The sequence below is a fragment of the Natrix helvetica genome, assembly GCF_964273705.1.
Source record: "Natrix helvetica genome assembly, chromosome: Z".
Classification (NCBI taxonomy): domain Eukaryota; kingdom Metazoa; phylum Chordata; class Lepidosauria; order Squamata; family Natricidae; genus Natrix; species Natrix helvetica.
In genome coordinates this window covers 141,296,758-141,312,039 of record NC_138554.1, presented here as the reverse complement: position 1 = coordinate 141,312,039, position 15,282 = coordinate 141,296,758, and the positions used below count along the sequence as shown (strand labels likewise).

The window sequence follows — 15,282 nt, the reverse complement described above, 5'->3', positions numbered from 1 at the left end:
AAAATTTCAATTAATTCAAAGTAAATAAACAAGGATTGAGTTTGTTTTGCATGGCTGGGAGGCCGAGGCATTTTCCTCTTTTGATTTATTCAGGGCATGTTTGTGAGTCTAATCAGCTTGCTCCCCAATTCCCTGGCCATGAGAACCTCAGGGCCAGCCAATTTTGTGTGTGTTGGACCACTTGTCACAAAAGTCTGCAAAGGCAGTACTGATGTAAGCAGGGCCATTGTCTGTTTTCAGTTCAATTGGGCGTCCCATCGCTGCGAAAATCCGAATGCAATGATTTATTACATGTTTGGCAGCTTCTCCCCTTTGTGGGGATGCCATAACAAATCCTGAATAAATATCCATGGAAATGTGCAAATATTTCCATGGGGCAAAGGAAAGGTATAGAATCATCCATTTGCCAGATTTCACAAGTCCTCACATATTTATCCTCATGTTCCGTCCTCAAAAACATATCTCTGACTTCCTCTCACTATCTGAAATCCTCTCTTCCAATGACCAGTTACTGTACAAAATGCACATTGATTTGGTCCCAAAACGACCTCATCAACTGCCAAAGCTAACATCTCCGTCTGCTACTGTCCTTAGCAACCTGCTTTTTTCTTCCTCTTCTGCAACATCCATTACCTTCCAATAAACAAAGCACATATCATTCCTTTTCCCACTTCCATCCTGACTTCCAAATCAGGCCAAATACCTGCTACCACATTCTCTTCCCATCTATAAACAAAGTAACCCTTTTCAGCACCAATATCTGATCGTCCTTCTAAATTTCCTTGTAAACTGAGCTGGATTCAAATAAAAATGTTACTCACTCTCTCTGACTGCATATTGTAATTTCTAAGTCATCTCTGTAAGAATTCCTAAGAGGGCAGCAACCAGCGCTGCCGACAGACAAACAAACAAACAGACAGACAACAGACAAACAAACAAATAAACAAACAAACGTGCCATCTGTTAAGTATGCAAAGTGCACACAAACATAAAAAACAAAAGAGTAAAAAAAACAGCTTCAAAAATAAAACAATCTAAATAAGGTAATTTGAGTCAATACTCTGAAATATAATTGGGTATGAGAATATCAAAAATTTCCAGAAGGCAAAGTTGCATTCCTGAGCCAACATAGTAAAACTGCAAATGCAGGCATCAGATATCACCCTTTACCCCGCCTTTCGCAGGCTTGTACGGCAGGGAGAGAAAAGAAAAAAATGGCGAAAAGAACACAGCCCCCCTCCTCCTGCGTTCTCATCAGGGAAAAATGAGGGGGGTGAGAGGAAAGGGGAAAAATTTTTTTAAACGACAGGCTCCCTTTTCCTGGGAAGACAGGGAGAAAAAATGGCTTCTCATCATTCATCCAAAACACCTCTTTTAGCAAAACAACACTCTGCTTTTTCAGCCAACAGAACCTTGCACAAAACTACATTTCAAGCATCCAATACTGACTACATACGCACCCATTCACATCTGTATTTACATTTCTTTTGCAATAAATCAGTCATTAAATTTATTTCAATGAACTAGCTTACCCCCAAAGCAGCAAAAACCCAGGCAGTAGTTTTAATCACAAAAGTGATATAGGGCCCTTAACGACTGCCTGTGTTGCACAGCTTCAAGGTGAAAGCCCATTCATACGGTAAGTCAAAGGAAATTGGATGCACAGCGGGGGAGGATGCAGAAGCAGAAGTCAGGAAAGGGGAAGCGAGAGTTGTATTTTTTCCGAGGCAATTTACAATCCATAGACACATAAATCATTTTGAATTTTTGAAAGCCATTCCATACAATGATATACTAGGGTTTTGATCCCTGATGAAAGAGACGGCGAGATGTTACAGACATGCCCCCCCTTGGATTTTTACACTCTCTTTTAAAATAACACTTTCCTTGAGGTGCCTTGTAATAAAGCAGCTACTAACAAATTAGTTGTATAAGAAGATGTTCCTATGTCCTGACACACTTTAATCATATCTGCCAAATGTATTTTAGAAGGTAAATCAAATTCTTTTTTGATATCACGGGCAGGACTTTCCCGTTATTTTTAAAATCAGCCAATTGTTTTGGTTTATTGGTAAGGGTTTGCCATGATTAAGACAGAAGGCCAATTAATTCCTCTTTTTTTTCAAACGAGGGAGAGATTTCCCTCCATTTGAGGCAATTTTAGTCTCCGTTTTTGATGCGAGGGATGGTCTTATGCCCTCTAAAGGCAGCTAAAGTGCGAGAAGAATCGGTTAGTTCTCTCGGCTCATGAAGGTGCTGAGCTTGAGCCTGAGAAAACTTTCCGCCCATACTTATTGAAGAGTCTCGAATCGTCTCAGCTTCCCGATTGAGATGAAATGCGCGCGGCCGTTCCCAGGTGAGTAAGTACAGACGGTCCGAAGCGTCCTTTCCGAGGCACGCTGAGCCGAATCACATCGGGGTCACCAGTTGCGGCGATCCCATGGGGCCCCACTAGCCGTGGCAACCTGAGGGATTTTGGCCCGTTTCGAGGCTGCCTCTCACACCGGGGGCGAGACCCATGAAAAGAAGGCTCTGACACCATTCGTGATGAAATCGTCGCCCTGAGCAGTCTCGGGGAGCTGTTTTTATTAGGGTAAAAAAAGCAGGGTTCCGCGAATCGTACATAATAGTTTCCTGTGTAAGTACAGCAAGGCATGGAAACATCACAGTTCATGGTTATGTGGTTGGAACAGGATATACAGAAATATACACAGTGCAGCTACATTTTCTGCTTGCTATTTTCCACATTGCTTTGCAAGCTGTTACTTTGCAAACACAGATTTCTAAATGGGGCCCTCCCAGTGGGCATCCAGCTCAACCCTTGTTCACTACTCAATTTATTTCAGTCCCAAATTCCATATATGTGTTCCAATCTGGAAAACTGATCTGCACATATACCATGGCGACCTCATTCCCACAATTAACTAAGTTTTTAATTATCAACATTCATTATCAGCCTGTATCTTTCCAGTAACAAAACAATCTTATCTCTTTTGCCAGTTGTTGTGTCAATTCTCTTATTAACTTCTTTATAAGGTTTTTTAAAACTTCTCTCTGCACTTTTTTGCTTAGAAGATCTCTCATATAGTCTCGTTGCCCTTGAGCTGGTGTTGAAATTAACATGTCTTTGATTATCAGACATATTTCTGAAGCTGTTTCTCTTCTTAATTCCATCATCAAATCCATATCTTGACAAGAGGGATAGAGCTCCAGATTATCAAATTCACTTTTCCATATTCCCTTCTTTCCACTTTCACTCATGAATGCTCCATTAGTAAGATCATCTGTTATATTTATCTTCTATATCTTCATTCTCTTCTTTAATTTTTGGGGCTCCAATCCTCCCAATATGTTTTGAATTCCAACCCAAAAAATCTTGAAAATTTAAGGTTTCCTCATCTGCATATTGATACATATTTCCAAAAAGAAAAAAAGAAAAAAGAGGAGAAAGAAGAAAAAAAGAGTCTAAAATCCACTGTCACTCTAGCCTTCAATGACTATATATATATATATATGTATATGTATATGTATATGTATATGTATATGTATATGTATATGTATATGTATATGTATATGTATATGTATATGTATATGTATATGTATATGTATATGTATATGTATGTCTGTGTCTGTGTGTGTGTGTGTGTGTTGTATTTGTACTGATAAATAATTTTTGTAACACAAATACATGTATGTATGTATGTATGTATGTATGTATGTATGTATGTATGTACCTTTATTTTGAAATGACTTAAGCACAAATCCCTTTTAGTTTTTTCAAAAAGGAAGGGTTCTATCTTCTTTTTTTTCCATCCCTTGCCAAGATATTTCACAAAAGCACTTGCCAAAACAGTCCGTGCCCTTGAGTCCTTATCAGTCTCCACAAGTAAGCAGCAAAACCTCCAGTTACAGAGTCAGTAAAATCAAAGGAGAGAGAACAAAGAATACATTGTTTCAAAACAGGGGGAAAAAACCAAGTTCTGGCTTCCGAGTGACAGATTCAAACTTTCTCCTATTTATTTTAAGCTTATGGAAAACAAAGATCTTTAAATGTCTTTAATGAAGTTTAATAAGCAATAGTAGGGAGGATTGGTAGAATAAAAAAAAAGATTTTAATTCAGCCAAAAAATAAGGTAGCAAAGAATAGAAGAAAAAAAATCAATTCATTCACTTAAGAGGAGAAACGGGAAGCATTACAATCACTTCAATCCACAAAACATTGTTACAAAGAAAAAAAGACTTTCTAAGCAGTCCAATAAAGATACGTTTCGTCGCTTTATTCTTTTGCTTAAAGGACTAATTTATCTTTAACAAAAATTTCTTTGGTCAATCATTCTCAAAGAAAGAATCTCACCAGATGGACTCACTTTCACTGCCTTCTTTCCGGAGCCGTCTCCGACTTTGTCAGCCTGGGGCTGTCTGTTTACCGCCAGCTTGGAGAGCTTCCCTTGGGTCAATGAGGGACTTTGCAATGTCCCTGAGACGAGCAAGGATTTGTCTCCCTGTTCACCGTCTCTTCGGGATGGTTTAGGTCCATATGGACCGTGCAGCCGTAAAAGTATCAACGGCGGTTTCAGACTGTCGAGACCTCACATTGTCTCATCACGATGCTGGCTCTTTCCCAACTGCGTTATGTTCTTGAAGGTCCTTTTTTTTTATTTTTTATTTTTGAGGTTCTCCTGAACTTCATCCAATCCTAATCTTCTGGTTTTTTCCACCTTCTCAAGGAAGTCGTGGCTTCTTCAAATATTGGTTTGGCCTTTTGGTTCTCATTCCTGACCAAGATAAAAGTCAACCAAGTTTATTCCTCCAGTCGATGTGTGGCCGCTTCCTTTCTCATTCTCGTTTTATAACTGCCGTCGATGGGAGAAGCATCTGAGGGGGTTCGGGAGTTCATGGCTTCCATGACAGCCATGGACCTGACCCAATTAATTCAGGGCCCTACTCACGAGGGAGGCCACACGCTGGACCTTGTCTTTGTCTCTGGCCAGTGGACGAGTGATCTGGGAATAGGGGATTCAACTATTATTCCCCTGTCATGGTCAGATCACTCACTTCTCTGACTTGACTTCCCCGGTGCTACCCCCCGCTGCGGGGAGGCGGAACCGGAAGGTATTAGATGGTTCCGCCCCAAGCGCCTGATGGAACCAGATAGGTTCCAGACTGAGCTTGGGCCACCTCCTGTAGACCTGACCCGCCCCCGGGTGGAGGACCTGGTAGACGCATGGAATAGTGCGACTGCCAGGGCCCTAGACCGGGTGGCGCCTTTGCGGCCTCTCCTGCGGCGACGAACCACCCTGGCCCCTTGGTTTACCGAGGAGCTAAGGGTGATGAAACGCCACAAGAGACGCCTAGAGAGTCGTTGGAGATCCTCCCGTTCCGAATTTGACCGAGCACATGCACGAGCCTATTTGAGGACGTACCTTGTGGCATTAAGAGCGGCCAAACGTCAACATTGTGCCGCTCTTATTGCGTCCGCAGATAACCGCCCTGCCGCCCTGTTTCGGGTGACTCGCTCCCTCTTGTTTGAGAGACCGCGGGAAGCCCCTTTACAGGGCAGAGCAGAGGAGTTTGGGAAATATCTACAGGACAAAGTCGCTCAAATCCGGATGGGATGGGCCCCTTTCAGTGGTCCAGTGGAGGCGCCCGAGGCGAGTCTTGAGGGACCATTCTGGGAGGAGTTTGACTCGGTTGCCATCGAGGATTTGGAGAGGTTGCGTGGACGTCTGTGACCTACCACATGTTTATTGGACCCGTGTCCCTCCTGGCTTGTACTGGCATCCTGGGAGGTTACACGCGACTGGCTCCTGGGCCTAGTGAACGCTTCGTTGGGCGAGGGGTTTCTGCCGGCCGCCTTGAAAGAGGCAGTTGTGAGGCCCCTGCTCAAGAAGCCTTCCCTGGACCCAACGGATCTAGTCAATTATCGTCCAGTCTCCAACCTTCCCTTTTTAGCGAAGGTTGTAGAGAGTGTGGTGGCACAACAGTTTCCACGTCACCTGGAGGAGAATGATTATCTAGACCTGCGCCAGTCCGGCTTCCGACCCGGGCACAGCACGGAGATGGCCTTGGTCGCGTTGGTTGATGATCTCTGGAGGGCCAGAGATAGGGGTTGTTCCTCTATCCTGGTCCTATTAGATCTCTCGGCGGCGTTCGATACCATCGACCATGGTATCCTGTTGCACCGGCTAGAGGGGCTGGGAGTCAGGGGCACCGTTTTACGGTGGTTTGGCTCCTACCTCTCTGGCCGGACGCAACGTGTGTTGGCAGGGGAGCAGAGATCGACCCGGAGCCCCCTCACATGTGGGGTGCCACAGGGGTCGGTGCTCTCGCCTCTCCTGTTCAACACATACATGAAACCGCTGGGCGAGATCATCCATGGTTTTGGGGTGGGATATCATCTGTATGCTGATGATACTCAGCTATACATTTCCACCCCGAACCACCCCAACGAGGCCGTTGAAATGATGTCCCGGTGTTTGGAGGCCGTACGGGTCTGGATGGATGGCAACCGACTAAAACTCAACCCTTCCAAGACGGAGTGGCTGTGGCTTCCGGCCTCCCGGTTCAACCAGTTGCTTCCATCTCTGGCCATTGGGGGCGAGCAACTGGCCCCCATGGAACGGGTGCGCAATTTGGGCGTCCTCCTGGATGCCCGGCTGTCCATGGATGACCATGTAACAGCCGTGGCAAGGGGGGCGTTCCATCAGGTTCGCCTGATGCGCCAATTGCGCCCCTTATTGGACCGGGATGCCCTATGCACAGTCACCCATGCGCTGGTGACGTCTCGCCTGGACTACTGCAATGCTCTCTACATGGGGCTTCCCTTGAGATGCACTCGGAGACTGCAGTTGGTCCAGAATGCGGCCGCGCGGGTGATTATGGGGAGGACTAGATACTCCCCTGTAACACCCCTCCTGTGCGAGCTGCACTGGCTTCCTGTAGTCTACCGAGTGCGTTTCAAGGTTTTGATTATTTAAAGCGCTTCATGGCACAGGACCTAGTTACATGCAGGATCGCATCCTGCCCCATATATCCCTACGACCAATCCACTCACACAGAGAGGGAGTTCTTCGGGTGCCGTCCGCTAAACAGTGTCGGGGGGCGACACCCAGGAGCAGAGCCTTCTCTGTGATGGGCCCAGCCCTGTGGAATGACCTCCCCCGTGACATCAGGATTACTTCCGATCTCCGCTCCTTCCGTGTACAGCTGAAGACCCACCTCTTTCAATTATCTGGCCTGGCTCAACCGTAAATTTTTTCTTATTCCTCCTGACAGTCCTTTTAAATTTTTAAATTGTGTTATTACTAATGGGGTATTTTAATGGTGATTTTTAACTGTCTAAATGTGATGTCATTTGTTACCTCCTCCGTGCATGTATGTCTTTGTATATGTGTGTATTTGGATGTTTATGTGTTTGCACATATGTTTTATGTTTTATATGTTTTATTGTACGCTGCCCCGAGTCCTGTCTGGAGAGGGAGCGGCTAATAAATTCAAATTTATTATTATTATTATTATTATTATAAAACATGCATCTTAAACCTTCAGTTCCCACAGCTTCAAGAAAAGCTTTCCCCAGTGAGCTCATATACTGTACAGGCAGTCCTCGACTTACAATGGCTCATTTAGTGACTATTCCAAGTTGCAACAGCCCAGAAAAAAAGGTGACATGAACATTTTTCACAGTTACGGCTTACAACCATTCTCACGATCATGCGATTGAAATTCAAATCCTCGGCCACTGGTTCGGTTTTACAATCATTGCTACTTCCCAGAGATCGTGTGATCCTCTCTTGCGACCTTCGGGCCAGGACATTCAAGGGGAGGGAGCCCAATTTGCTTAGAGACCGGCTGACTAACTTATCAACTGTGGTGATTTACTTAACAACTGTGGCAAGAAAGGTTGTAAAACGGGGCAAGACTCACCTAATAATAGAAATTTGGGGCTTCATTGTGATCCGTAATCAAGGACTATCTCTACCAAAGTGGTCCAAAGCCCCTTCTTCCCTTACAGATAGTCCTTGACTTATAACTATTCATTTAGCGTCCATTCAAAGTTACACACAGCATTGGAAAAAGGGACATGACTGTTTTTCACAATTATAAACGCTTGGCAACTGACTTGTATTTATGATGGTCGCAATGTCCCGGGGTCACAGGATCAAAATTCATATGCTTGGCAACTGACATTCATACTTATGATGGTTGAAGTGTCCCCGGGTCACTCAATCCTTCAGAAAAACAAAGTCGATGAGGAAACCAGATTTTCTTAAGAACTGTGTTTCAGCTTAATGGCTGCAGTGATTCGTTTAACAATGGGGGCAAGAATGGGAGTAAAAGAATGCAAAACACACTGAACAAGTGTCTCGCTTAATAGCAGAAATGTTGGGCTCAATTCTGGTCATAAGGAATAGCTGCATACCTGCATGCAGCTATTGGGAGAGGATTTTTAGGTTGCTAAACTCAGCTGTACCTGATTTTACGTCCTCTTTTGCCACCGTTGTTAAGTGAACCCCTCTTCCATTAAGTAGCTAGGTGGGCGGTAAAAGAAGAATGAAATATAATAATTATATATAATTATTATTATAAATAAAATGAAATGAGAGGCATTTTTTCCTTACAATAGGTAAACATTGTACAGGCTGGGCAAGGCCTAAGGTCAATCCTGCCCCAACTTGAACCTTTAAGCCAAACTGATCTTTAATTTCATTGGTCGATAAAGGGATAGTCTACTAACGGTCAAGTGGACTATGGTAAAGCAAAGCCAGAACTGAAGTTCGCAGGCGGCAAATCCCTGGGTGGAACATTCCCCCGTCTTAGGCACATCCCATCATTGCTCCCTCCACCCCACTCCATTGTCCAATCACGTTCAAAGAAGATGTTTTTTGAAATGGCCGTTCTGAGTGCAGGCTGTCTTGTGCCTCCATTCCTTTCCTGGGGAAAATGGCCTTGAAGCGCAGTCTCTGAGAGGCACACTTAGATTGGTGACTTTCAGTTTCCCTCACTAAGCATTCTCTCTTCCATTTTCCCTCTCTCCCCCGGGCTTCATGGCAGAACAGTGCCGAACAAGACACTTCTGGTGCCAGATCCATGGGAGATGTGAAAATGGTGACCCCCCCCCCTCCATCCAGATTATGGCCCGATCCACGTTTTCAATGCACACGGCGCACACATGCTCATCTAATACAAAGAGAGAGAGTTTGTTTTTCCTTTTCCAACTTTTCCTTTTATTGCATTTTCTTGGGGGGATAATTTCACACATTCGAGGGTCAGGGGGCTCTTGGGGATCCAGTTTTCCCAGATTTTTTGGGGGTGCAGGAAAACAAGCCACCCCACGAGGTGAGATGGGGGCTAATCCTCTTCACTGGACCATTCCTCTGATTCTGAGAGGCTCTGGTTTGAAGTCTCGTTGTGGACTCCCTGCCCAGGTGGAGCCACAATGGTCAACCAGGAATAGCAACCTCGGCAGGGGGGCCTGGGCCCAGTTCGCTTCCTCCCTCGGCGCGGGGTCAAGGATTCCCTTTTGGTCCTCCGGTCCAGTCTTGGCTCAACCTACAATATGAAAACGAGAGAAGGGAGTGGATTATAGGTCCTCCAGACGAGTCGAGGGATCCCTTCAAAGAGACCAGGGGATTCTGGGAGTTGAAGTCCACCCGTCTTCAAGTAGACAAGGTGGAGACACACTAGCATAGACGCCTTAAATTAGGTGGGCTCCAGGTCCTAGAATGGTGTTTCTCGACCTCTGAGAGGTTAGGTTGGGTGGACTTCAACTCCCAGAATTCCCTGCAGGAAGTGAAAATGGTCAAGATGGTGGCTTGGATGGGGCAATTGAAGCTTTATCCCTTGTTTACCCATGTTAACAGAATTGAAAACAGAGTTAGAAGGGATCTTGGAGGTCTTCTAGTCCAACTCTCTGCTCAAGCAGGAGATCCTTGCAGAATTCCCGGAGTGGGAAAGGGACCTTGGAGGTCATCAAGTCCAGCCCACTGCTCAAGCAGGAGACTTACAGAATACACAGAGTTGAAAGGGACTTTGGAGATCTCCTAGTCCAACCCCCTGCTCAAACAGGAGACCCTTACAGAATTACAGAGTTGGAAGAGATTTCGGAGGTCATCTATACCCACCCTCTGCTTAAGCAGGAGACCTTGTATCATTCCAGACAAATGGCTGTCAGTCTTTTCTTTAAAACCTCCAGCGATGGAGTACCCACAACTTCCGAAGGCAATAGGCCGCCCATCCTGTCGAGGCAGGAAGAGGGTCCCTTCTAATTCTCCCCTCCCCTTCCAGCTTCTCCACAAGCAAACGTACCAACTTGCCAGATTCCAGGGTTGGCAGGGGGAAAACATCTGTTTCATTGAAAATGGCTGCCTCTGGATCACCAGGCTTCAGAAAGCAAAAGGAACACGAGAGAACTAGGAGGCATCATGAAAATCAATTCTATTCTATTTTGTATAAAATTCCATTCTGTCCTATCCTGTCATATTCTCTTCTATTATCTTACCCAGAGGGGGGATTCAGCAGGTTCTGACCAGTTCTGGAGAACCGGTAGCAGAGATTTTGAGTAGTTCGGAGAACCGGTAAATACCACCAGTGACTGGCCCCGCCCCCATCTATTCACTGCCTCCCGAGTCCCAGCTGATCGGAAGGAAATGGGGATTTTGCAGTATTCCCTTGCCACTCCCACCAAGCCACACTCACCAAGCCACACCATGCCCACCAAGCCACGCCCACAGAACCAGTAGTAAAAAAATGTGAATCCCACCACTGATCTATCATCTATCCTTCCCTCTCTCCTTCATCTACTCTCTATATCCATTCATCCATCTCTCTTCTATCTCTAATCTATCTATCTATCATCTATCTATCTATCTATCTATCTATCTTCATCTATCATCTATCATCTATCATCTATCTATCATCTATCTATCTATCTACAGCGCCACCTGGGCATGGCAGGCCTGGGTTGCTGCCGGTTCCAGCGACCCAAGCCACCAAACCACTACCGGTTCAGCCAAACCGGGCTGAATCGGTAGGAACCCGCTACTGATCTGATCTAATCTAATTCCTTTGCTGCCTATCTCAGATTCAGGCCACTTCTGCACTTCCATTCAATCCCACAAGTATTTGCCGATCTCAGAATTGAGAAACTTCCAGGAGAATACGTGCCGTTGACACACAACTTGCATTTTCGCTTCTGCGTGTAGAGAGAAGGATAAAGTTGTCTTAAAATGCCTCTGTAGCAAAAGGAGGCATAACCAGGTTGCTGAAATGGCAGAGGATCCTCCTGCCTCAGAAGGAGGCAGGACTAGAAGACCTTTTCCAACCTAGCTATCTGACTACAACTCCCATCATCCCTTCAGACTGAGGTTAGTAGATACAAGTAAACCCATTTCAGATCAGTCCAGGTAGGAAACAACCTCCCTGTCTTCTAGCACTGATGATGTTACCAGGCTGGGTCACGAAATGTCTGCAAGAAAACCCCCCTGCTCATAGAGAACCAAGAACCCCACAGTCCTTCCCCCTCCTCCTCACCACAAACTCTAACATTGATGACATTCCCTAGCTGGGTCCCGAAACCTCTGCAAGAAAACCACCTGGCTTAGAGAGCACCAGATTTTTCTCCTTTAATAATATAATGATGACAGTAGCAGGAGGACAAAAGTCCCAAACTCAGCTTGCCATCTGAACTGAAACTATAAACTTGGGGTTTAGTGAAGGAAGGGTTTGGAATATGGGTGGAACATTGGTTGATGATTGTTTCCCTCGACTTACAAGAGCTGGGGATCCGTTCCAGATTCAGAGCTGAGCTCAGATTTCCTGCTCTCCCTCTCTATGTATTGCTCAAACCTCCTCATTCCTCCTTTCCTTCACTCCAAGGGACCTCACCTTCTTCCCTTGTGGAGCACTTGCCACCAAAGCTAGGAGGATAGCCAAGATCAGCCAAACGTTCTTCATTCTCGATGTTTGTTTCTCTGGTCTTTGCCCTCCGAAGCGAGAGAGGTGGGACGGAGAGGACCCGTGACTTTGTCCCTCCCCTGCTTTGACTCCAATCTCTTCCTCCCATCGATGGGAGTCTGGCCGGAGGAAGAGCCGTTTACTTTCGGGATTGTCACCAGGGAGCAAAACAAGGGACCGGTGCTCACTCGGTCAACGCAAAGTGACTCAAATTTAGCCAAAACAGACCTCTCGTGGTGTAGGTGTTATCACGTTTCCCTGTGATCGTTTGTTCTTCCGCAAATGCTTACTGAGCAAAACTGCACAACTCTTGGAATACATCTTGTGGGAATGTATTTTTATGCAACAGCTACAGCAGTGCTTCTCAATTATTTTCTGTCATGCCCCCCCTAGGAAGAAGAAAACATTTCGCGCCCCCCCCCTCCCGCGCGACTGAAAATAGTCTAATTTGTCTATAAAATTGTTATAAGTACACCTCTGCATAACATAGCACACCGGTCTTTCCTCGACTCCCACCGTAGTCACATGCTTTCTTTCCTCTTTCCCTCTTACTTGTCTATCCTTCCTTCCACCCTCCCTTCCTCCTTCCCTTCCTTCCTGCCTCCCTTCCAGTTCCCTCCTTCCTCTTTCCCCCTGCCTGCCTGCCTTCTTTCCTCTTTCCCTATCCTCCTATCCTTCCTTTCTCCCTCCCTCCTTCCCTGCCTCCCTTCCAGTTCCATTCTTCCCTCCTTCCTTCTGCCTCCTTCCTGCCTGCTTGCCTTCTTTCCTCTTTCCCTCTTGCTTGTCTATCCTTCCTTCCACCCTCCCTTCCTCCTTCCCTTCCTTCCTGCCTCCCTTCCAGTTCCCTCCTTCCTCTTTCCCCCTGCCTGCCTGCCTTCTTTCCTCTTTCCCTATCCTCCTATCCTTCCTTTCTCCCTCCCTCCTTCCCTGCCTCCCTTCCAGTTCCATTCTTCCCTCCTTCCTTCTGCCTCCTTCCTGCCTGCTTGCCTTCTTTCCTCTTTCCCTCTTGCTTGTCTATCCTTCCTTCCACCCTCCCTTCCTCCTTCCCTTCCTTCCTGCCTCCCTTCCAGTTCCCTCCTTCCTCTTTCCCCCTGCCTGCCTGCCTTCTTTCCTCTTTCCCTATCCTCCTATCCTTCCTTTCTCCCTCCCTCCTTCCCTGCCTCCCTTCCAGTTCCATTCTTCCCTCCTTCCTTCTGCCTCCTTCCTGCCTGCTTGCCTTCTTTCCTCTTTCCCTCTTGCTTGTCTATCCTTACTCCCTCCTCCCTTTCTTCCCTCCCTCCCTGCCAGCAGCTCCTCCAGCATCCCAGCTGGAAGCAGCAGCACAACAGTCGCCGTTACCAGGGGCGAAGGGGTGGGGGTGGCAAGATCGGGCGACCGCTGCCCCTTTGTCCCTTCCCCAACAGCGGCTGTTGCGCTTCCGCTTCCAGACGGAATGTTGGCGGTGGAGCTGCTGGCGGGGAGGCGAGCTACCTGCATAAAGACGCCGCCGAGGGCATGGCAGAATATATCCCGGCTTGAAGTGGCAGCGCTGGGGACTGCTCAGAGACTCATCAGAGCCGCGGGCTGGAGCTGTGCAAAAAGTCTGCTTGGGCTGGGGGGGGGAGGGAGGGAAGCCTGGGACAGCCATGCTTCCCTCCCTCCCACCCCCGCCCGAGCAGGCTTTTTGCACAGATCCAGCCCGCGGCTCTGATGAGTCTCTGAGCAGTCCCCAGCGCTGCCACTTCAAGCCGGGATATATTATGCCTCGCCCACGCCGCCGCCGTTGCACCCAGATGGAAAGGGAGCCTTCGTGCCCCCCTTTACGGAGCCTCGCGCCCCCCCAGGGGGGCGCGCCCCACTATTTGAGAACCGCTGAGCTACAGTAACATTCAGCCAGTAGATGGCAGTGTTTACAAGTTTGGATCTCCTCTTAACTAAGTTGTACTAAGTAGAGTTTCCTGTTACAACCGAGCAGTTAAACAGTAAGGCACATGGTGACTGTTCTATTTGTTTGGTCTGTGGTGCTATATACCATATAAACAGAATTTCTATCAAGAACAGAGTTGGAAGGGACCTTGGAGGTCTTCTAGTCCAGCCCGCTTCTCAGGCAGGAGACCCTTACAGAATCAAAGAGTTGGAAGAGATCTTGGAGTTCTTGCTCAAGCCGGAGACTGTTGCAAAATTACAGAATCACAACTTCTGGTGGCGAGCAGTTCCATTGGCTAATTTTCCTCACTGTTGGGAAATGTCCAGGTTTTCTGCCACTTACCAGCAGTTGTATACCAACTATTCAAAGTTGCCAAAAAAGTGACCTATGACTAGTCCTCACAATTTCATTGCAGCCTCCTCACAGTTCAGTGTATCCTCACAAAGCAGTCTTCCAGTATTTGAGCAGCTGCCCCAAAGAAGAGGGGGTCCCCTTATTTTACAAAGGGAAAAGAAGTAACCAATAGAAACTCATCAAGGATAGGAGCAACCTGGAGTTAAGGAGAAACTTCCTAAAAGGAGGGACAATTAAGCAAAGGAACAGTTTCCCACCCAATGGTATGGGTCCTCCATCAATGGAAGTTTAAGAGGAGACTGGACTGCCACGTGTGAAATGACATAGGGCAGTGATGGCGAACCGTTTTTGGCTGCCGTGCCAAAAGCGGGGGAGCACAGGAGGGGGAGGCCATGCGCCAGTGTGCCACACTCATCCTCCCCATCTCTGCAACCCCCCCTCCCTTCTAGCACTGATGACGTTCCCTAATTGGGTTATGAAAGTCTGCAAGAAAACAACAATGCCCAGGGAAGACCAAAGACCCCTCTTTTCAACCCCAAGCCACTGTTGGTAACAATTACACTTTCTAAGGTTTACTAATGTGTGAGATTCTTTCTGTTCATCTTTTGACCCCCCAAAAAAATAGAAATAAAAGCAATACATTTTGCATAAGCGACTGGCATAGCAAGCTCACCTCTCATTTCTGTCAACCTATTCTCCAAAGCCCCTGAAGGCAGGACAAGAAGCAACAGGTGGAACCTAATCAAGGAGAGAAGCAACCTAGAACTAAGGGGAAAAAATCCTAGCACTGAGAACCATTAACCAGTGGTACTCCTTGCCACCAGGAGTTGTGCATGCTCCAACACTGGAGGTTTTAAAGAAGAGATTAGACAGCCATTTGTCTGAAAAGATGGAGAGTCTCCTATTTCAGCAGGGGTTGGGCTAGAAGATCTCCAAGGGTCCTTCTAACTCTGTTATGACTTTTGTCATGTTTCTTAGCTGCTGAAAGAAACTTTTTTCAAAAGTGAATTGGCATTTCCTCTAAGTCTGGGTTGCCTTCAAACCACCCCCACCCCATTTCATGTTCA

The 15,282-nt window shown here is 46.7% G+C and overlaps 1 protein-coding gene across 2 annotated transcripts; it reads right to left on the bottom strand.

Annotated features, from left to right (window-relative positions):
• Positions 1-9,210: 9,210 nt before the first annotated feature.
• Positions 9,211-12,100, bottom strand: LOC309401192 (uncharacterized protein). Of its 2 annotated transcripts, XM_081970253.1 has the most exons (4): positions 11,887-12,094; positions 11,129-11,194; positions 10,309-10,383; positions 9,211-9,552 (listed from the first exon to the last, which is right to left on the bottom strand). In XM_081970253.1, exons 1-4 carry the CDS (start codon positions 11,953-11,955, stop codon positions 9,352-9,354), a joined length of 411 nt encoding a protein of 136 aa, XP_081826379.1. In that variant the 5' UTR covers positions 11,956-12,094; the 3' UTR covers positions 9,211-9,351. The 2 variants fall into 2 exon arrangements, with proteins under 2 accessions (XP_081826379.1, XP_081826380.1); XM_081970254.1 differs by lacking the exon at positions 11,129-11,194 and having other exon boundaries at positions 11,887-12,100.
• Between the last annotated feature and the right edge of the window lie 3,182 nt (positions 12,101-15,282).

Bases quoted from the DNA above. Each gene is read 5' to 3' on its own strand.
- LOC309401192 (XM_081970253.1), bottom strand. From the start codon at position 11,955: ATGAAGAACGTTTGGCTGATCTTGGCTATCCTCCTAGCTTTGGTGGCA. The intron at 10,384-11,128 runs GCAAATACTTGT...TGCTTTCTGAAG, and splicing joins GTTTCTCAATTCTGAGATCG to CCTGGTGATCCAGAGGCAGC. The intron at 9,553-10,308 runs GTACGTTTGCTT...TTCATATTGTAG, and splicing joins CCCTGGAATCTGGCAAGTTG to GTTGAGCCAAGACTGGACCG.